Here is a 23,923-nt window from a genome sequence, read left to right on the forward strand (position 1 = left end):
GAGCCACTACGATTCAACATGTCTCATCAGAACTACTTTTGCATTATACTATGTTTACCTTATCCGTTTCTTTATGGCGGTCTCATCCTCCACCAAGATGAAAGGAATTTGTGATTTGATTCCATGTTTTTCTTTCTTGTTTTGATATATTTCAGCAATGGCATCAAAGATATAGCCATGTATGCCCGGTAAAAATTGTGTGGCAAGTCTTTGGCCTCTTTTTGTCGTTGAGAGTGAAGGGCCATTGAGGTTGGCAGCAAGAAAATCATGCAACCTTGGTCCACCCCACATCCTTGCAACCTCAAACAAAGCCTTAGTATTTGCACTATATCTCTTGCCTGCCTTTGGCCTCGACATGTTTGTAGCCACATCCTGTAAGAAGTCCCATAGAGCAGGTTTTCCACCAAACTTACCTAGTCTATGGGCTTCTACTATATTGTTACAAAATCTCTTTACATCCTTGCGGTTTAGGGACTCCATGCTTGCTTCCCTTAAAGTTCGTAGTCGCACCGAAAGGACAGCAATATGAGCCTTTGCTGACCATAGTTTGAGGGTGAGATCTCTTGCATGCTTCTTAGCAATGAAAGTTGTTTGCCGAAGCTCTTGTTTAGTGAGAAAGTCTAATCTTCTTCCGCAATCCGTTCCTCTAGTGCCTCTCTTCTTCTCCGCCGTCTTCTCCCTATATAATCTCATCCTAAAATCATGAAGCTTAGGTATACCCTTGCAATTGTTGCATGAGAAAGCTTCAAATGGCTGCCCATTATTGGAAACACGTGGACAACTAATATGACGAAAGCAACCATCTATGTGAAAGGTTGAAGTTCCATCATTTAGGATAGCCTTTGTGAAAGGCTCTGCAAACCAAAGCTTCCCACCACACTGATCATCTAGCAAAGGTTTCACACTAATATTCTTGTTGTTCACTTTGATTTCATGAATCCATAAACCCCAACATAAAAAATTCAAACCTATTGAAAATTTCCCACTTTCTTCATTGTTATAGAGTGAAGGAGAATCACCATGAGCTGATCTTTCGAACTTTGTAGAAACCACAAACTTGCTGAGAGATGTTTGCATTGGATCATGCTCCTTCCCCTTTCGAGGACGTCCACGTAAGCCACTTAGAACTGGCTTGGATGTTTGCAACTCCTCCTTCATGACTGCCTTTGTGTGCAAGATTGACTTTGAGTGCTCTGTGAGAATGGTACACAGATCTGACCTTGGAGGACACAAACGCAGCCATGTGTCATCATACTTACACCTCACGTGAACAAAGCTTTTGTCTTTAAAATCATGTAGTGTGGCTGCAACGACTTCAAAGTCCCAACCTACATGCAAATACAACACATAACAAAGTCAAACAAGTTACAAAATCGACTTTCCAAAACCATTCTATCTTTCAAACATTTAAGTAACTTTATGAAGGTTGAACAATACCTTCATTGGTCTCCATCAAAAAGCGTAGAGTCTCTATTGAAGCCTCTATTTCTTTCCTATCATCTTGTTCTTCATCAGCCTGCACACGTTGCATCGACTCCTTTCCAAGCCCCCGAAATGCCATATAATTTTTTTCATGTCTTTTGCTCTCCAAGATGTGGGTTCTCATAAAGTTAGCAAGACAATTATATGTAGCATACTTCCCTTCTATTGAACCTACGCCATACAAAGAGTTGCACTCATGACACCATATTTGAACTAGAGCTTTCCCATTGACATCTTCACTATGTAATTCAAACCTATCATCCCTTTCAACCTACGCCATACAAAGAGTTGCACTCATGACACCATATTCGAACTAGAGCTTTCCCATTGACATCTTCACTATGTAATTCAAACCTATCATCCCTTTCAACCTTCATCTGTTTCAGCTTTAGTTTTGTTCTAATACATTCTTGTTCCCATTGCTCAAGAACACTTGCACTTCACAATTTGCTTGTAAGCTTGGAAGTGGAGCCACTCAAAGTGTCACCTTTCTTGTTATCAATCTGATTTGAGCATTGTCGCTTACTTGGAGAAGGAAGTTCATGCATGCTATTGGCACTCCTCTTAATGCGTACTTGAACCTTATTGTTGAGTGTCCATCGCTCTTCTTGTCGTTTCTTTATAATATAATTTTCCTCTATGAAGATGAAGGATCCAATCACAAGCTCATCGCCCTCTATCTGCTCACAAACCAAAGCAAAGGTGGGCTCGTATTTATCATTCTTTAGCCTCACAAGGCCTAAATCATCCTCATTATCATCATTGATCACTTGAATCTTATAAAAAGATCCCATCTAGCCTGCGACACAAAGTATGTTTTTAAGCTATGATTGTGGCATGCAACATCAACCTCACATAAAAAATAGATTGTGGCATGCAATATCAACAAAGTATATCAGCAATACATTTTCAAAAAATAGAAAACATGAGCAGGGTTTTGATCTAAAGGTTGATGGCCCTGGAGCACATCTGTTAGAGAAGAATGACTGTAAGATGCTGAGCGTGGAGGAACCGTTAGAAGCAGCCAGCAGCTCTGATGGAAGGATTCCAAACAACACAAAAGCCAATTAAGTTAATGAAGAAAAAGCTTGTTTTAGGTGATTCTAAGGCAGAGGCTAGTAGGCCTAGTTCTAGTAAAGAACCAAGCATATGTTGCTGCTACAGTGAAGCATGTATGTTGTGGGAGACATCATTGTTTGCTTCATGTCAATTGGATAACTTCATGTCATTGTTTGCTTCATTGTTTGCTTCATACAGAATGCTGGAGATGGATGTGAAGCGTGAGTTCCTTGCAGCTCCACAACCCAAGACTAGCTAGGGCATAGTTTTATTTTCTTTTTGAGATTTATGGGTGTGCAGACCGCCTGCTACTCCTTGTACTGTTTTATATAACAGAGGATATACAGCTTTCACAATTGTCTTAAACAATATCTTTTGATTTATTTCACGCTCAAGGACCGCGCTCCATGTTAGGGTGCCCATCCATGTAAACAGTTGTGGGCATGATAAATAGCTTGGGCATTTAAGCAGTAAACATTGTAACACACATGAATTTCCTGAATGTCCTCAAAGGTTATATAGGAGAAAAGTGTATAGTTCCCATGCTATGGTTAAGGTGGCGGTCATACCATGTGCATTAGCATACTAATGCTCTGACTCCGGAGGTTATGATCAATCAGGGATCATACCATGTGCACAAGCATACTGATGGAAAAGGAAAAGGCTTTTACCATCATGTAGATAACCATAGGAAAAGGGATTTTGGGATCATGTAGAGTGTGATGGTAAGGTACTACAAGAGATGTGTTTGACATGGTAGCATGGTGAAAAGGCATTGGACCAGGCGATCCTGATTTGCTATGCTCTTAAAACAGCCCACTTTCAGGTGCCTGCTGCTGCGTAAAATGGAAGTCAAATATGCTGTCATTGAGTTAGGGTGCTAATTTTCAAAAGACTATATCCCCTCCTTCAATTGTGAGGGGCACCGAACTAGAGATTTTTGAGAGATCTGGTCAAGGAAAACACGTTCTCTGTAGGAGATGGATCATCTGCAAGGTTGCATACCTTAACCATTGCATATGTTGCTGCTACAGTGAAGCATGTATGCTGTGGGAGACATCATTGTTTTCTTATGCAATTTTGGGCTCATTCTAGCAGCAGAAACAGGTCAGAAATTCAATTGGTCTTATATTCTGTAAGATCCCTGTTCCCACCGAGCAACGGATTCGGGGTACTGGCAGCGGAAGTAGCGCTTCTCGCGCGGGACAGGGGTCCCACACTCGGGGCCTCGCCTACGGATATCCGGATAAGAGACTAATCCGTCGGTTGTTCCAAAACCGAACCCGGAAAAACTTCCTTTACCGGAAAGCACGGGCGATTCCACCAGGATAACTTTTTACTCTAACGTAGTCAAGATCATTTCTGATCGAGATGATCCGATTACATCTATAAGATACTTAGTCAGTTCAAGGAAGAAACTTGCACTTGGATCATTGGGATCAACGCTTTTTTCCCCATTCAAGAGGCACAGCCGTTGATTCCTATCCATAGAACAGTTTCTGTCCGGGATTTTTTTTTTCTATCGTAAAAACAAAAGTTTGAGTCTTGATTTACGGATCCATCAGTCCAGCCTAACCCCATCCAATCCCATGGGTTAGCCAACCGCCCAACCACTGTAGTGATGGGATCCAATTAAAAATTTGGTTAGGTTTTGTCCCGGGTACCAAGGAAAAGAGTTCCAAGGCCCCCTAGCCGGATGTTCATGCAAAATAAAACTAGTCACACCACTCACACACCCAATATGAAATTGCCTTTTTCAACCAGATTCAACCAGTTTAAAACAATCCTTTAATAAAACCATAGTATCATTGATCACCATCTTCCAATTTATCCAATTGATTCTTAATTCCCATCATTCCTTCATCAGAGTATCTATGGCATCATTGGCAACTAGAACACTCAGGAGCCGTTTCGATAGTTCCTAGCCCATAATACTTGGCAATATAATCACTTAACAAGATGGACTCTCATTGAAGATCAGCAAGATCAACCAACAGATCCATATAAGGAGCCATGGACTCATCCATTGAAGACCAGCAAGGTCAATCAACCAGATCCATGCTCGATTTCAGAAAACAACTCCAACTCTGTTCCAATATCTTCCTCGACGCACGCGTGGGTATCCTAGGCGACCCAGAGCCCGAGCACCGTATGGTCAGCACCCTCTAGGATCCTTCGCAGGTGACCTAGCGCTTCACTCATAGGCCGCTTCCTTGGCCCCTCATCCACCGTACCGGAAGCTCACCATTTTAATCGCACCGAGGCTGGTCAAGACCTCGGCCGACCTTGCTACGCGAGACGTCCTTCATTGACTCTCCGTCAGCAGTTGCAACATTATCAGTTATGTCTCACGACCTTAATCACAAGATAGTCACAATGCTCCCCCAGCAATCTTGACATAAAACAGTCATTTACAAACAGCATTTACAAACAGTTTACAATACAGTTTCTATTTTTACTTTCATTTTTCCACATTATCCCTCATCAATCCACATTACTTATTCCATATTCCATTTATATGTATACTCATCCCCTCACATCATTTTCCATCTCAACACTTCATATTCCTTCACATCACATATCGTATATTCACATTCATACATATATTCACATCTCCACATCCACATCCACATTCACATCCACACATCCACATCTACATCCATACATCTATTTTCACATCCACATCTACATGCACATTCATGCATCCACATCTATACATCCACATCTACATGCACATTTACATCCATACATCTACATCTATATGCATACATTCTCATCTACATGCATACATCCACATCTCTATGCATACATCCACATCCACATCCACATTCACATTCTCCTCATACATCTACATCTACATGCATACATCCACCTCCACATTCACATCCACATCTATACATCTACATCTACATGCATACATCCATCTCCACATCCACATCCACATCTACATCTACATGCATACATCCACCTCCACATCCACATCCATATCTATACATCTACATCTACATGCATACATCCACATCCACATCTATACATCTACATCTACATGCCTACATCTACATCTCCATTCACATCCACATCTATACATCTACATCTACATGCATCCATCCACATCTCTATTTACATCCTCATCTATACATCTACTTCTACATGCATACATCCACATCTCCATGCATACATCCACCTCCACATTCACACTCACATCCATACATCTACATCTACATGCAAACATCCACATCTCCATGCATAATAAAATTCTTTTAATTAATCTAGGATGATAGTTCCTAGAATATGGTAGGAAGTCCTCTTTTTATGCTTTGAATGAATTTATTTTATGCGTAATTTCTATAAAAATTTTGCCATAGCTCCGCTACTATGACTGATAAATCTCAATTTTTTTCTAAGGGATAAAGCTTATCATTAAGGAAATAATTAGAATGGTCTCTAATTGGGTCATCAATCCATAATGGATTGAATCATCAATGTGCATAAACTAAAAGCATAGCAAAAAGCCATTAATTTGGCCTCAAGCATAGCTTAATCTTGGATTAAGGAAAAGCTTTATAAAAAGCTTCATTTGGATTGAGAATGGGTCATGAGTATGACCATTTCTTGAGTGAGAGAGAGAAATTACATAAAAACCATTAGAATTTAAACATAAATGGAAATTAACTTCTATAGCATTTATTAAATTATGTAACTCTTCACTACTATTCACCAATTAACTTCAATAGCATTTAAAAAAACCATACCAATTAAACTTCTCAAGCTTGAGAGGGGTTGAGAAGAGAGAATCATTGAGTAATTATAGAAAAGATCAAAATTCAATATACTTACCTTATAATTTGCTTGATTCTTTATTCACGGTAGAGGCCCCCAACCAATCAATTGGTTTAGTATGTTGATGGAGCCACCAATGGGGATTGAAGAAAGAGAGAAGTGTCAAAAACTAGTGAATTATTAAAGAATTCACAGTTCTTGGCTTAGGTGGAGTAACAAAGCGTAAGACACTATATATTTTGGCTTAGATGGAGTAGAGTAACAAAGCATAAGACACTATATATTTTAGCTTAGGTGGAGTAGAGTAACAAAGCATAAGACACTATATATTTTGGCTTAGGTGGAGTAGAGTAAGAAAGCATAAGACACTATATTTTTTTGGCTTAGGTGGAGTAGAGTAACAAGGCATAAGACTCTATATCTTTTTCAACAAGGGGAGGCTTCTATTTATAGGAAAATTTGAGCTCCTAACCAAACAAACTGATTCTAGAATTTTCCAAGTCAGTTTGGTCACTTTTTGACCATTTTTAGGTCAGTTAAGCTAACTTTTTGGAACTAGACTTGAATGAGGAGAGAGGAGAGATAAAATATCTCAATTTTTATGAGTTTAAAATTTATTCAAGCATGTGAAATATGCACCTCCTTTAAAGAATTCCCCTTCCTTACATATGTGTCATAATGGAATCATTTTAATATTGCTCATAGTTTTTTACTAATAAGCCTTGTACATTTTCAACTCTTCATCTTATGTGAGCATTTAAGGGACTCCCCTTCCTTACATATGTGTCATAATAAAATCATTATTCCCAAAATATCTCATATCTTTAATATTGCTCATAGTTTTTTATTAATAAACCTTGTACATTTTCAACTCTTCATCTTATGTGAAATATGCACCTCCTTTAAAGAACTCTCCTTCCTTACATATGTGTCATAATGGAATCATTTTAATATTGCTCATAGTTTTTTACTAATAAACCTTGTACATTTTCAACTCTTCATCTTATGTGAGCATTTACTCATTTTTTGATATTTTCTTTTTTTACAATTTGGATTTATCTCCTCCCTACACATGGATTGATGCTATTGGCCCATAGGAACCTTAATTGGACCATAGTCTAAAGATTTATGAAAATCTAGACCCTTAGGCTAAGGTTCTTTATACCTATTTCCAATTAATTCCAATTGCACATTGGAAAATTCTTTTTAAATTTCTGTTTCAGGGGAACTCATCTGAATTATAAGAGATATTTTTCTATCCAGAAATATTCAAAATCTGAATATTCTCTCTCTAGAATATTTTCTCTCTCTAGGTTAAAACAGTCACAAACAAGATCTCTTATATTTCAGAAAAGGAATTGATTACAGGGGAATATACTAGACATCAAAAAGGGGTTGGGGGAGGAATCTTACATTCTATCCCACTTAAAAAACGCGAGATGTCCTCATCTCGCAACTTGGAATAATTTCGCAAGATGCACGAATATGAGACTTAGAGAAAAATTTTAATCACGATTAACCACCAAGAAAAGTCTTAAAGAGAGCAAGATTCAAAATAAGAACAAGATTTAAACTTTATTCATTCACGGGACTTATACAGTAAAGATAGAAGAACTCTTTACACTTCCATAAGCCCGTCCATCATATGGTCACAAAAGCAGTCCTCACAAGCTGCACAAGTATAGGGTAACTCATCTATGGGAATGATTCTGCTGGTTATTGCCGCACCTATCTCAGTGGTATGAGGTGATCTAACAAAAGGACCTCTGAGAGGCAAGCCAAAAACGGGGTAAAGGCATATCTTCTCATGAGGAAGAAAACATGCCAGTAAGAAGACCCGCTCAGAAAACCTAAGATGCCTTGATCTCATGACACAGTAGTATCGGGGACCCAAACCCAAAGCTTCAATAACCATGGCCAAGCGGACATTGTTATGAAAGTGTTGCTGACCCCAGGGTGTTACCCTAGTTATGTTTTGATAGGTCCGCCATTTGGTCTACGCTACAGAAGTTCCTAGGTGAGGAAAAAGTGAGCGCTCATACTGTTCTATAAAGTCTTTCTTCACAGACTCTCTCGCGTCTTGAAGGTGAGAAATCATCAGGGATAAAACTAATTCCTGTTGCCAAGCCATGAAGGAGATTAAGAAAGAAAGGAGATTGATGGGAGTAAGATTACTGTGAGCGACAAGTAAAAGTTACGAATTATATAAAGGAAGGAGCTAGCGTAACCTAGAAGCCAACGGTAACTTGCCACTGAAGTTTTACCGTCTTTCCATGATTTGTGTTTGACACATTTTTCTATAGAAGGCATTAAGAATTTTGAGATGAGGAGATAAAAGAAACTTGTAGGCTAAGTCACCTACTTTCATTGAATTCAGATATAAGGATCACAATATCTGGGGGATAACTTCTTATACTCCCTAAGAGATAAAGAACTTCTTTTGGGCCGTACTCGAATGAAAACCAAAACCTTGGTATCCAAAACACCGATTCTCACTTCTAAACTCATTGTTCTAAATCCTTAAAATAGGCGTGACTCCTGAGAAGTATTTTAGGAAAAGGGTCTTCCTTTTTTAAACAGAAACTTTCTTTTAGTTTAGAGAGGGAATAATTATAAGATCCGAAAGGGAAATTCTTACTCCTATATACCTCGAAGGCTGGGGAGGAATCTTACATCCTACCCCACTTAAAAAGTGCGAGATGTCCTCATCTCGCAAGGTAGAGGACAGCTCTTATTCTTAAGATCCAATTTTATTCTGGGGTTCCTTATATTCTGGTCAACCCAACAGAACACTGGGATAAATATCCCTTATATAGAACTCATCATTAAATAACAATTCATTCAGATTATATCATTCATATCTTTAACATGATAATGGTCCATTAGACCGAAAAGTTTCCTTCGGAACATTCCTCCACACGGAAATTTCAGTCAAGCAAGTTCTCAATTTGACATCCCTTAACTTGATCTACCGGTCAAGTATTAACAGTAGCAATCTGACAGCACAACCCACTAATCTCATAGTGATTTGCTGAATTCGTTATCATCATTCTAGTTATGAATATCATCACAGAGACTCGTCCCATTCCCCCTCATTGTGGTTTCATTATATTTCAACTAATTTTTAAAAATCAACATTTTTTTTTCAATCAGCATTTTCAATCAGAATCCAAATCAATTCATCAATTCTCAAACAGAATTAAAAATCATATCAATCACATTCGAAATCATCATCTGGATAGCATTAACGCTTATAATTTCAAGTCTTAGATTTACTCGTATATACTGTCAGTAAAGAGCTGCAGTATACTCTCGGTATATACGCGTAGTCACGGCCCTTGGAATTATAAGGTAAATACTATCATGTCTAGGCCTCAAGCAAGTCAGGGATTCTATATAATTGCGGTACTTCCATCTGAAGAACCGATTACCAAATTATGAATTTCAGTTTGAATATCAAATTGTATGAATTATATCACACAATTATAACCTTTTGGTGTTTCTTGATAATTTTTTGACATATTTGTCTTCTCAGTTGATCTTTATTAACCAAATGCTCTGATACCAACTGTAAGATCCCTGTTCCCACCGAGCAACGGATTCAGGGTACTGGCAGCGGAAGTAGCGCTTCTCGCGCGGGACAGGGGTCCCACACTTGTTGGGGCCTCGCCCACGGATATCCGGATAAGAGACTAATCCGTCGGTTGTTCCAAAACCGAACCCGGAAAAACTTTCTTAACCGGAAGCACGGGCGAATCCACCAGGATAACTTTTTACTCTAACGTAGTCAAGATCATTTCTGATCGAGGTGATCCGATTACATCTATAAGATACTTAGTCAGTTCAAGGAAGAAACTTGCACTTGGATCATTGGTTCCCCATTCAAGAGGCACAGCCGTTGATTCCTATCCATAGAACAGTTTCTGTCCGGGATTTTTTTTTTTCTATCGTAAAAACAAAAGTTTGAGTCTTGATTTACGGATCCATCAGTCCAGCCTAACCCCATCCAATCCCATGGGTTAGCCAACCGCCCAACCACTGTAGTGATGGGATCCAATTAAAAATTTGGTTAGGTTTTGTCCCGGGTACCAAGGAAAAGAGTTCCAAGGCCCCGTAGCCGGATGTTCATGCAAAATAAAACTAGTCACACCACTCACACACCCAATATGAAATTGCCTTTTTCAACCAGATTCAACCAGTTTAAAACAATCCTTTAATAAAACCATAGTATCATTGATCACCATCTTCCAATTTATCCAATTGATTCTTAATTCCCATCATTCCTTCATCAGAGTATCTATGGCATCATTGGCAACTAGAACACTCAGGAGCCATTTCGATAGTTCCTAGCCCATAATACTTGGCAATATAATCACTTAACAAGATGGACTCTCATTGAAGATCAGCAAGATCAACCAACAGATCCATATAAGGAGCCATGGACTCATCCATTGAAGACCAGCAAGGTCAATCAACCAGATCCATGCTCGATTTCAGAAAACAACTCCAACTCTGTTCCAATATCTTCCTCGACGCACGCGTGGGTATCCTAGGCGACCCAGAGCCCGAGCACCGTATGGTCAGCACCCTCTAGGATCCTTCGCAGGTGACCTAGCGCTTCACTCATAGGCCGCTTCCTTGGCCCCTCATCCACCGTACCGGAAGCTCACCATTTTAATCGCACCGAGGCTGGTCAAGACCTCGGCCGACCTTGCTACGCGAGACGTCCTTCATTGACTCTCCGTCAGCAGTTGCAACATTATCAGTTATGTCTCACGACCTTAATCACAAGATAGTCACAATGCTCCCCCAGCAATCTTGACATAAAACAGTCATTTACAAACAGCATTTACAAACAGTTTACAATACAGTTTCTATTTTTACTTTCATTTTTCCACATTATCCCTCATCAATCCACATTACTTATTCCATATTCCATTTATATGTATACTCATCCCCTCACATCATTTTCCATCTCAACACTTCATATTCCTTCACATCACATATCGTATATTCACATTCATACATATATTCACATCTCCACATCCACATCCACATTCACATCCACACATCCACATCTACATCCATACATCTATTTTCACATCCACATCTACATGCACATTCATGCATCCACATCTATACATCCACATCTACATGCACATTTACATCCATACATCTACATCTATATGCATACATTCTCATCTACATGCATACATCCACATCTCTATGCATACATCCACATCCACATCCACATTCACATTCTCCTCATACATCTACATCTACATGCATACATCCACCTCCACATTCACATCCACATCTATACATCTACATCTACATGCATACATCCATCTCCACATCCACATCCACATCTACATCTACATGCATACATCCACCTCCACATCCACATCCATATCTATACATCTACATCTACATGCATACATCCACATCCACATCTATACATCTACATCTACATGCCTACATCTACATCTCCATTCACATCCACATCTATACATCTACATCTACATGCATCCATCCACATCTCTATTTACATCCTCATCTATACATCTACTTCTACATGCATACATCCACACCTCCATGCATACATCCACCTCCACATTCACACTCACATCCATACATCTACATCTACATGCAAACATCCACATCTCCATGCATAATAAAATTCTTTTAATTAATCTAGGATGATAGTTCCTAGAATATGGTAGGAAGTCCTCTTTTTATGCTTTGAATGAATTTATTTTATGCGTAATTTCTATAAAAATTTTGCCATAGCTCCGCTACTATGACTGATAAATCTCAATTTTTTTCTAAGGGATAAAGCTTATCATTAAGGAAATAATTAGAATGGTCTCTAATTGGGTCATCAATCCATAATGGATTGAATCATCAATGTGCATAAACTAAAAGCATAGCAAAAAGCCATTAATTTGGCCTCAAGCATAGCTTAATCTTGGATTAAGGAAAAGCTTTATAAAAAGCTTCATTTGGATTGAGAATGGGTCATGAGTATGACCATTTCTTGAGTGAGAGAGAGAAATTACATAAAAACCATTAGAATTTAAACATAAATGGAAATTAACTTCTATAGCATTTATTAAATTATGTAACTCTTCACTACTATTCACCAATTAACTTCAATAGCATTTAAAAAAACCATACCAATTAAACTTCTCAAGCTTGAGAGGGGTTGAGAAGAGAGAATCATTGAGTAATTATAGAAAAGATCAAAATTCAATATACTTACCTTATAATTTGCTTGATTCTTTATTCACGGTAGAGGCCCCCAACCAATCAATTGGTTTAGTATGTTGATGGAGCCACCAATGGGGATTGAAGAAAGAGAGAAGTGTCAAAAACTAGTGAATTATTAAAGAATTCACAGTTCTTGGCTTAGGTGGAGTAACAAAGCGTAAGACACTATATATTTTGGCTTAGATGGAGTAGAGTAACAAAGCATAAGACACTATATATTTTAGCTTAGGTGGAGTAGAGTAACAAAGCATAAGACACTATATATTTTGGCTTAGGTGGAGTAGAGTAAGAAAGCATAAGACACTATATTTTTTTGGCTTAGGTGGAGTAGAGTAACAAGGCATAAGACTCTATATCTTTTTCAACAAGGGGAGGCTTCTATTTATAGGAAAATTTGAGCTCCTAACCAAACAAACTGATTCTAGAATTTTCCAAGTCAGTTTGGTCACTTTTTGACCATTTTTAGGTCAGTTAAGCTAACTTTTTGGAACTAGACTTGAATGAGGAGAGAGGAGAGATAAAATATCTCAATTTTTATGAGTTTAAAATTTATTCAAGCATGTGAAATATGCACCTCCTTTAAAGAATTCCCCTTCCTTACATATGTGTCATAATGGAATCATTTTAATATTGCTCATAGTTTTTTACTAATAAGCCTTGTACATTTTCAACTCTTCATCTTATGTGAGCATTTAAGGGACTCCCCTTCCTTACATATGTGTCATAATAAAATCATTATTCCCAAAATATCTCATATCTTTAATATTGCTCATAGTTTTTTATTAATAAACCTTGTACATTTTCAACTCTTCATCTTATGTGAAATATGCACCTCCTTTAAAGAACTCTCCTTCCTTACATATGTGTCATAATGGAATCATTTTAATATTGCTCATAGTTTTTTACTAATAAACCTTGTACATTTTCAACTCTTCATCTTATGTGAGCATTTACTCATTTTTGGATATTTTCTTTTTTTACAATTTGGATTTATCTCCTCCCTACACATGGATTGATGCTATTGGCCCATAGGAACCTTAATTGGACCATAGTCTAAAGATTTATGAAAATCTAGACCCTTAGGCTAAGGTTCTTTATACCTATTTCCAATTAATTCCAATTGCACATTGGAAAATTCTTTTTAAATTTCTGTTTCAGGGGAACTCATCTGAATTATAAGAGATATTTTTCTATCCAGAAATATTCAAAATCTGAATATTCTCTCTCTAGAATATTTTCTCTCTCTAGGTTAAAACAGTCACAAACAAGATCTCTTATATTTCAGAAAAGGAATTGATTACAGGGGAATATACTAGACATCAAAAAGGGGTTGGGGGAGGAATCTTACATTCTGCATAGTCAGTTTGTAATGGATGTCAAAGGGGTAGACAAGAGAAGACAGTCAGGTGTTAGCAAGATTGCACCTTTCCTCTACAAAATGTGTGATTTTGCCAACAAGAACCATATTGTGTTGGTCTTACCCAAAACTATCACAGCAGTGAAAGCAGGTAAGGGGAAGAAGGTACAGACCTCTATTATGTTAGGAGAGGATGAACCACCAGTTAAAAAAGGTAAATCAGATGTGGTAGCAAAGAGCAGTTGGTTAAATCCATGTTATTGAAGGGAGAGCAAATACAAAAATAGAAGGAAGAGTTGGAAACAATTTTGCAGAATCAGTCCTATAAGCATTCAGATATGGTTAAGCTGGAGCAGCAGATAGAAGAGATGAGGTTAAAATTAGATATTCACTTGTTTGCCAAAGATCAGCAGATTGGAGAACTGCAGAAGGAAATTTTGTCAACTCAGATGAAATCTACAACTATCAAACAGTGGATTGAGGAACTCAAGGACAAGTTCTCAACAGAGATCAAATTGTTGTCAGACAGTAATGTGAATTTGCAGACCCAATGCAAAGCATTACAAGACAGATTACAGGTCTTAGAAACAGTGGAGAAGCAGTTGAAGAGTACCATGACAGAGGAAATAGAAGTTGATGGTGTTTTTGTATCTAGCTCAGCTTTTACTGTCATGATGTCTGAAGTTGCTAAGGCAGGTCAAAATATGTGGGAGATGATCCAGAAAGACTCATTACTGTTATGCAGAGGCCATACCAGATGATTCAAATTAAGGATCAGAAACAGGAGGATGAAGATTTGAATACTGAATTGCAGACTATAAGCATAGATTATGGCATAGCTCTGGGCTGTTTTCAGTGTGTGCAAAGTGAGGGCATCTCTCCAAATGCAATCACCTACACTTGCACGAAAAGTGACAGAGATAATTTATGTCCAAAACGTAGTCTCTTGGAGTGCACTCAGTGCATCAAATGCCCAAAAGGGGCAAGACCAGGAAGCTTTGAGCTGTTTTCAGCGGATGCAAAGCAAGTGCGTCTCTTCAGATGCAATCACCAACACGATGCAAGATGTTGATATGGGAAAACTAATTCTCGATGATATTCTAAGTTAGGAGCTGGAAGGCAATGCCTTCATCAACATGAATGTCAAATGTGATGTACTTTAGGAAGCATAGAAAGTGCTCGAGGAGCTTCTCGTCTAGAAGGTCATCCTTGAAACACGCTGATTGCAAGATATGCCTACATGAGCAGGGACAGGAAGCTGTGGGCTGGTTTCAGCAGATACGAAGTGAGAGCATCTCTACAGATTCAATCACCGACGCTTGCATCTTAAAGGCATGTGCACTACACAAGATGTTGAAGGATGATATTGTTAGTCAGGGCTGTTGGCAATGCCTTGATCAACATGTATGTCAAATGTGGTGTACTTCAAAAAGCACAAAAAGTACTTGAGGAGCTTCTTGTATCTCTATAGATGCAATCACTTATGCTTGCATCTTGATGGTTGGTGGCACTACAAAATATGCTAATATTATTGCTTTTGAAAAATAAAAGCTGGGTTTTGCATCGCCTTGAGCGACATGTATGCCAAATGCAATATACGTCAGAGAGCACAAAAAGTGACGGAGGAGATGTAGGGTGCATCTGAAAGGGGGGTAGCCTGTCTATGCTGAACCTATATGCATACCTGAGTTTACTTGTGCTTGAGAGAGAGAGAGAGAGAGAGAGAGAGAGAGAGAGAGAGAGAGAGAGAGTACCACCAGAGAGTACCACCAGAGAGTACCACCAGAGGAGAGGATTTGCCAAGTGTGCCAGCATGAGCCAGAGACAGAGGAACATTACATTTGCCGTTGTACCGCCTTCTATGAGATTAGAGGACACTTCCACTGTTTGTTCAGAGAGGGCTTTGAACCATTATCCAGGGTCATGGAGTACTACGACCAGAGGTGTCTAGGGCTATACCTCCTAGAGATTCGCAGATTTAGAGAGATTCTCCTCAGAGGCAGACACCCCACGGAGAGAAGGTCAGCACAGAGACAGATGACAGATTTCTTTAGAGGCCCCTCCCAGCAACAGCATGATAGAGAGGAGACTTTACCTGACAGGCAGGGGACCTTACTTGACAGAGCTGTTCAATTAGGATGATCCAGACGCCCCAGACTACCAGGATCCTCACATCTTCGCATACGCTTGCATAGGCGGATTAGAGTCATTATTGATCGACATCGAGCACGGCCTGTCAGGTCTCTTGGCATGGAAGGCATCGAATCCTACGACAGAGACCCATGCTTGACCTCCTGAGACTACATCGAAATGAAGCTGCCGGCAAATCTCCATGCTTCTTGCTTGGCTGCAGGCTTGCAAAACAGAGAGGAGTGTGATATCATCCAGATTTACACTTTCCTTTTGCATCTGGGCATACAACTGCAAGGCTGTCTCTCCTTGGCCCCATTCAGCATATGCTGACAGCATTGCATTCCATGACACGATGTTGGGCTGTGACAACCCACCAAACACACACTCTGCTTCCGCAATGGCCCCATGCTTTCTATACATACTCACAAGCGTGGTACCAACAAAGGCATCCGAAGAAGCAAAGCCCTTCCTCCGAGAATCAGCATGCAATGCCTGCACAATCTCCAAAAACACCACTTTGGTTGATGGTCCCAGCACTACAGTAGTGTCTTTCATCTCTGAAAGAGAGCCACATGCTTGCAGGGCAGTTATAAGTGTTTGCCGGTCAGAAGTCACACTTCCTCTTGCATTTGTCTATACAATTGCAAAGCCCTCTGTCCATGACCCTGCTCAACATATGCTGCAAGCATTGCATTCCATGATACAGTGTCCCGCTGGGACAACCCAATAAACACCGTTGCCACAATGGTTCCATACTTCCCATATATACTCACAAGAGTGGTACCAACAAAGGTATCTGAAGTGAAGCCCTTCCTCAGAACCTCAGAATGTACGGCTTGAACAATTTCCAGAAGCATGAGTTTGGAGCATTGCCTCTCCATGACAATACAGTCCTCTACAAGACTGCCACATGCTTGAAGGGCAACCACGAATGTCTTCTGATTCGGGTTCATGCCTGCCTCTTGCATTTGTATATAGGAAAGAAGAGCTTTCTTTCCTTGACCGCGCTCAACATATGCTGAGAGCAGTGCATTCCACGGCACAATATTGCTCTGTGATAGCCCATTGAACACATGCTCTGCTTCCACAGTGGTCCCACACTTGCCATACATACTCACAAGGGTGGTACCAACAAAGACATTTGAACTGAAGCCCTTCCTTTGGGCCTCAGCATGTAATGCCTGGCCAATTTCCAAGGCCATTACTATGGTTAATTCGCCCTCCACAGTGCTTTCTTCCTCTGCGAGTATACCACATGCTTGAAGGGCAGCCACAAATGTCTGTTGGTTTGCACTTACACCTTCCTCTTGCATTTGTTGATAAGCCTGTAAAGCCTTCTCTCCTTCACCCTGCTCAACATATGCTGACAGCATTGCGTTCCATGGGATGGCATCCATGTTGTGCTGTGACAGCTCACTGAATGCATTCTCTGCTTCCACAATCACCCCGCATTTGCCATACATGCTCACAAGGGCAGTACAGACAAAGACGTTGGTAGTGAAGCCTTTCCTCCGGGCCTCATCATGCAACTTCTTACCCTCATCAAGGTCCGGTCTTGATGTATGGCAGGCCTAGATTTTAGAATTTATATTGTTCATTTCATTTATTTTCCAGACAGAGAATCAGATTCTATTGGGATGTAATCTTTTTGGTCTCATAGGTCATTTTAGCCTTCTAAAGACATTTAATACTGGATTTGGCAAGCATCAATGCGTGGTTCTGCAAAGGCACCTTGGAAAGGTCAAAACACCTTGGAAGATTGGCAGAAATCAAGCAGAGAGAGAGAGAGAGAGAGAGAGAGAGAGAGAGAGAGAGAGAGAGAGAGAGAGAGAGAGAGAGAGAGAGAGAGAGAGAGAGAGAGAGAGAGAGCATAAGCCGTACAGACCTACTGCTCCTAGTTGGCTCCTCAGCTAGTGTGTAGTTCTGACAACACTGCCTTCGATGCCTGCCACCAACGGCCGCCTTCTTTGGCTTGTTGTGACCCCGTCGGTAGCTCCTAATCAACCACGCAACAGCCTCAAGCACCTCATCCGCCCATCAAACTGCGCGGTGCTCATGGTGGGCCGCATCACCTACGTGCCTGGCCATTTTTTTTAAGAAAAAGAGAAGGTTTGATCGTTAAAATCAAACCTGAGTTTACTTGTGCTTGAGAGAGAGAGAGAGAGAGAGAGAGAGAGCTACGTACCTGAGTTTTCTTGTGCTTGAGAGAGAGAGAAGAGAGAGAGAGAGAGAGAGCTGCGTACCTGAGTTTGGGATCCGTCTGCTAACACTACCCGCCTGTTTTGAATGCGCACCTATAAATCGTGTGTAGTAAAAGCAAATTCAAATATTATCAAATGTCTTTTTATTTCAGAATCATCACGTTGCAACCCAAATAAAAATCAAATTTTATATCCAGGAAAAAATCTTCCCAAGATTTGAACCTGGATCCATTGTGTGGAAAATTATGCTCTTGCAGCTTAAACCACTACACCTATACCTTTCTTATCTTTACAACCTTTGGTCAAATTTATCAATAAAAAAGTACCTTCTGTAAATACATACATATGCTTTGAAATAAATCCTTCTGTGAATAAATATCTGTAAGTCAATTTTGTTGAACGCACGTGATATTCATTTTTTATACTAAGTGACCCCCCCGAGATGTGTGGAGAGATTAGGGTAAATGTGTGATGTGTGTGTATATCTCATTCCCTTCTGTCCATCCTTCTTCTTACCTTCTTAATTATGTATGAAGAGAAGATTTGTATGTGTGTGTTGTGAGAGATGTAGAGAGTGAGAGAGCTTGTGTATGTGCATCTATTACTAATGTATGCAATGTGTGTGTAGGTTTGTTTCTCCCACGTGTGTCCTAGCTTGCAGATCTGCTTTGAACACGCACTATCCAATCCACATTTGAGAGGTAAGCACATTACCAATTATGTTATTTTATTACTTCTCTTTTTGTTATGTTTTAATTTGTTCTCAATTTGTAATTATTAATTGAAATTGAGTATGCAAGCTTGTTGTTTTATGCACATATATGCTAATATTAGCATATATGTGAGTGCATAAGAAATTAATGTATGTGCTTATTTGTCTTTACACACACACACACTTTGCAAGAGAGAGAGAGAGAGAGAGAGAGAGAGAGAGAGAGAGAGATTTTCTTTTTGGCGCATACCCAAGGCGTTTCGGTCTCTTTTTCGACTTGAAATCTAATGTCTAAGACATGCATGTCAATGCTATGTCTATATGTATATACTCTAATGTAATTGCCTAAAGCACATATCCATAAGCTAATGTATATGCCTAAACATCGCTAATGTATACTTGATCTCCCTCAACGGCTGGGGAAAAGAAGCCCGTTTGACGCTTTATATGTTATTTTTAAAATCTCCCTCAACGGCTAGGGAAAAGAAGCCCGTTTGACGCTTTGAATATTATTTTTAAAATCTCCCTCAACGGCTGGGGAAAAGAAGCCCGTTTGACGCTTTAAATGTTATTTTTAAAATCTCCCTCACGGCTGGGGAGGAAAAGAAGCCCTATTTTATGGTTTACATAATGCTTTGTGTAATGCGTAATGATTTGCATTTAATGAGCTACATATACACCTCTCAATCTTGAAGAGAGAATAGCGTGTCCATGCATGCGATGTAAGTACCAAATATTTCGAAAACGAAAGATTTGCAACCAGTATATTCATGACGCTGGCATATTTCCAATGGAGCGCTTACAAAATTTACGGTTTCAATCGTACAACCAAGCAAGTGTGCGACCACATCTTGATAACATTGCGCCTATGAATTCTCGTCCCCAACAAAGGATGAGAATATCGAAGGAGGGAGTGACAAATGGAGCTCAATTAACAGCACCCGAGGGAATGGAAGAAGGTCAGGGAATGGAAGAAGGTCCAATGGAGGAAATGTTGGATGCCTTTCTCGTGCAACAAGAAGGTGTCTTCGAGGAGCATGAACATGAAGATCATCAACCACACGACATTCTCAAGGGTCAAATTATGAACCAGAGAAAGAGGCCATGCATAAACTTACACGTCTTCCACTATACAATGGTGCCAAGATATCTGTATTGCGTGCATCTCTTACGATGCTAAATTTACAGTCAATTTTTGGATGGTCTAATACAAGTGTCACTGAACTCTTCAAGTAAGGGATTTATGGAGATTACACCTAATGTTGAAATGATAAATTTTCAACTTGTATTTGACTAAATCTTAATAGTAATGATCAGATATTGCCATACTTGCAGGCTTTTGAAAGACTAGATATTGCTATACGGCAACGAGATGCCTCCATCTCGTACAGATGCCAAGAAGTTATTGAAATCTATAGGCATGGATTACAATAATATTCATGCTTGTCGCAATGATTGTATTCTCTTCTGCCATGAATACGAGAATTTGCAAGAATTTCCCCATTGTGGCTCTAACAGATATAGAGAAGATGTTCAGGGGGAAGCTGTCCCAGTAAAGGTTCTTAGGCACTTTCCAATCATCCCAAGAATAAAAAGCATGTTCAGGTGAAAATCTATAGCAAGATTGATGATGTGGCATGCCACAACTCGATCCACAGATGAAGTGATGTGTGTGCCTCTGCTGATTCACCCACATGGAGACACATTGAAGAGAAATGGCTGGCTTTTAGGGAAGATCCTCGTAACCTCCGTCTTGGCCTAGCAATGGATGGTGTAAACCCTTTTGGTTTACGGAGCTCTTCATGGAGCCCATGGCCTGTTTGCCTTGTGAATTATAATCTTCCGCCATGGTTAGCAATAAAGAAAGGTCATTTGTTGCTCCATTAATAGTTCTAGGAAAGTACAAGGTGAAGAACATGGATGTATATTTGGCACCACTTATTGATGAGTTACGCACCTTGTGGAACGGAATTGAAGTGAAGGACATGTCAAAGCAGTAGAGTGGCCAAAGACTTGCAACTGTGCAAGGTATTCTCATGTGGACAATGCATGATTGGCCTGGCTATGGAGAATGCTCAGGTTTGTCTATATCGGGTTATAATGCATGTCCTCTATGTGATCCTCGACTTGATTCAAGATACTCAAAAGCATTACGAAAGAATGTCTACCAAGGACATGTTAGGTATCTTCCAGAAAATCATGAATTGCGGGATGGTAATCTAGGAAGACCTCCTCCAAGTGCACTGAAGGCAAGCAATTGGAAGCTCAAATGGGAGGAATGTGGCAACTTGGCATGTCCTGGGATGAAGAGGCTCTCTATCTTTCACCAAATCCCCTATTGGGGTGATCTTCTTATAAACCATTTGCTTGACCCGATGCATATTTTCAAGAATGTAGCTGACATTCTGTGGAAGACCATGACACGAAAATAGGAGACTAAAGGCCAAAGGGACGACTTAAAAGAGATAGGTTGCATGCAAGAGTTGTGGGCTCGCACTAGACCCAATGGAAATGTGCTACTTCTAAGAGCCCCATGGGTTTTTAGTAAGATGGAGGAACACCAAGTGAAGAGGACAATTTCAGAGTTTCGGACTCCTACAGGTTGTATGCATTGCTTGAAAAGTGCATTTACAAAAAGGATGATGATCTTAAGAGTCATGATTGGCACAAGTTTTTACAATTTGTGCTCCCCATAGCAATAAAGGATTGCCTCACTAAAGACATTAGAGCTACTATCTATAAGATTAGCACATTGGTGCGTTGGATTTCTTCAAAAGAGATAAAGAGAGACACTTTGGAGACAGCGCGTTTAAACTCCATAGAGGCACTCTGCATGGTAGAGAAGTTTTTCCCTACGAGTTTATTAACAATCCAGATGCATCTACTAGTTCATGTTGTAGATGAGGTTGTAGTTGCTGGAACAGTCCATTCAAGATGGATGTTCTTTTTGGAGAGGTTTATGACATTAAAGGGATTTGTTCGCCAAATGGCTCGCCCGGAGGGAAGTATGTCAGAAGGGTGGCTGATACAAGAGTCCCTTGTTTACATCACTGAATATTTAAGTTCATCAGATCCAGAGATACCTCGACTATGGTCTCAAGAGTCTAACAGGCGAGTCATTGGTGAGGAACCTCAAGGCCAAGGCATTAAGAGAAAGATGGATAATAATTTGTGGGAAAAAATCAACAAATTTTGCATCTTGAACTCGCATGTAATGGAGAAGTGGTTTGAGACATATGAAGCTCTCAAGCGACAGCGAGTACAAGATCGTTTAAGTTTCAGAAGGAATCGCACTATAAGAAATCTCCCATATCCAGAAGGTCTGCAAGCTCTTCCGGACTTTCCCACAGGTAGATGGCTAGAAGCTACAATTTTAGAAGCCAAACGTGCTGGTTTAACTATAACAGAGGAGGAGGAGGAGCTTACAAAAGGATGTGATTAGCATGTAAGTGTTTAAGTTCTACATGTCTCTCTTTTTTTTCTCATGTCTCAGTTATTGTTTGTCCATCAACAATCTTTATGTGCTATTTGTAGTATCACAAATATGGGGCGTTTTGGTCACATGGATGTCATTTTCGAGTAGAACGAATAGACCAAAGAAGAGAAACCTTTGATTGTGGTGTCACAGCACAATTTGTTCAAGAAAGTCGAGCAAGTGCAAGTGATGATAACACAATTAGTCGAATGCTTGATTACTTTGGAACCATTCAAGACATATTAAAGGTTGGCTTTAGAAGTTTTGAGTTGTTTATCTTTGATGTGAAGTGGTTCAAGGTAATCACAAATGGGCCACATGCAACTGTACGTAGAGACAAGAGTGGCCTCATCCAAGTGGACTCCACAAAGGTATGGACCGATCAGCAAGATACTTTTGTGCGCCCAGAGCATTGTGAGCAGGTTGTCTTTAAAGCGGATCTAAAAGATCCACGCTGGCTATTTGTGGTTCAAGTCGCCCCCCGCAGTAAAAGAAAATTTGTGAAGAATTAGAGCTACAACAGGGTGATGTGGATTCACAGGGTGGTGGGGAGCAACAAGAACAAGCCGATATCAACAATGAAGAGGAGCAACTAGAGCAAGATCCAAATGAAGAGGTGCAAACCAATGAAGCTGGAAAACCTGTTGAGGAAGAAGACATAGATGATTAGGAAATCCTTCATCAAGGGACTTTTAATGATGAGGATGCTGAAATGTACATAGAAATAGATCTGTTTGGGGCTACTGATCTTAATGAGGATGATAGAATAGATAATGATTTTTAAAATAATGTATCTTAATGATTATGCAAATAGTTATGACATATTTGTAATGATTTTATGACATTGAAGGTGCAAAGTGATATGGTTTACCATTGTTGTTTAGGGAAGTTAATGTTTGTCATATGGTCCTTTCATTGTTTACCATTGTTAATGTTTACCGTCATAATCACTAGTGCAGGTGCAAAGTGATATGGTTTACCATTGTTGTTTATCATTGTTAATGTTTGTCATATGGTTCTTTCATTGTTTACTATGTAATTTTCATTTCGCACAAGTTTGTCATATGGTTTTTTGTCCAACAGGCCATGGGTGATAACTCACCGGCCGCTCAACTACAGTCCTGATTTCTCATTTAACCCTACACCTCAGGGCATGATTCCCGAGCAGTTATATGGTTTTTTCTCGTCCATGACTTCAAAGTAGAGAGCCATGGCTCAGAGTTATTGGGGTTCTGGAGCAGGGACATCTACCTCACCATCTGGTTTCACGACGGCAGTTTCCACACCTTTAGGTACGACAGCAGTTCCCACACCTCATACCACACAGCCTTCCACTCCTCTTACAGCTCGATCTACCACCTCTTCACATAGACGTCACTCACGTAGTAGGTCTTCAGGGGGAGGTTGTTGTGGTGGTAGTGCCACAGATGCTGTGACACCACCACCACGTGAGC

The 23,923-nt window shown here is 39.9% G+C and overlaps 1 protein-coding gene across 1 annotated transcript; it reads right to left on the reverse strand.

The window, feature by feature from the left end:
* Positions 1–16,692: 16,692 nt before the first annotated feature.
* LOC147620938 (pentatricopeptide repeat-containing protein At2g34400-like) lies at positions 16,693–17,544 on the reverse strand. The gene has a single exon (XM_086825367.1). It carries the CDS (start codon positions 17,542–17,544, stop codon positions 16,693–16,695), a length of 852 nt encoding a protein of 283 aa, XP_086681493.1.
* Positions 17,545–23,923: the final 6,379 nt, after the last annotated feature.

Source organism: Cibotium barometz, chromosome 31, assembly GCF_041138505.1.
Source record: "Cibotium barometz isolate CiBa-2024 chromosome 31, ASM4113850v1, whole genome shotgun sequence".
In the NCBI taxonomy this organism is placed as follows: Eukaryota; Viridiplantae; Streptophyta; class Polypodiopsida; order Cyatheales; family Cibotiaceae; genus Cibotium; species Cibotium barometz.

Excerpts from the sequence above, each read along its gene's own strand:
- LOC147620938 (XM_086825367.1), bottom strand. The coding sequence starts at position 17,544 with ATGTATGGCAAATGCGGGGTGATTGTGGAAGCAGAGAATGCATTCAGT.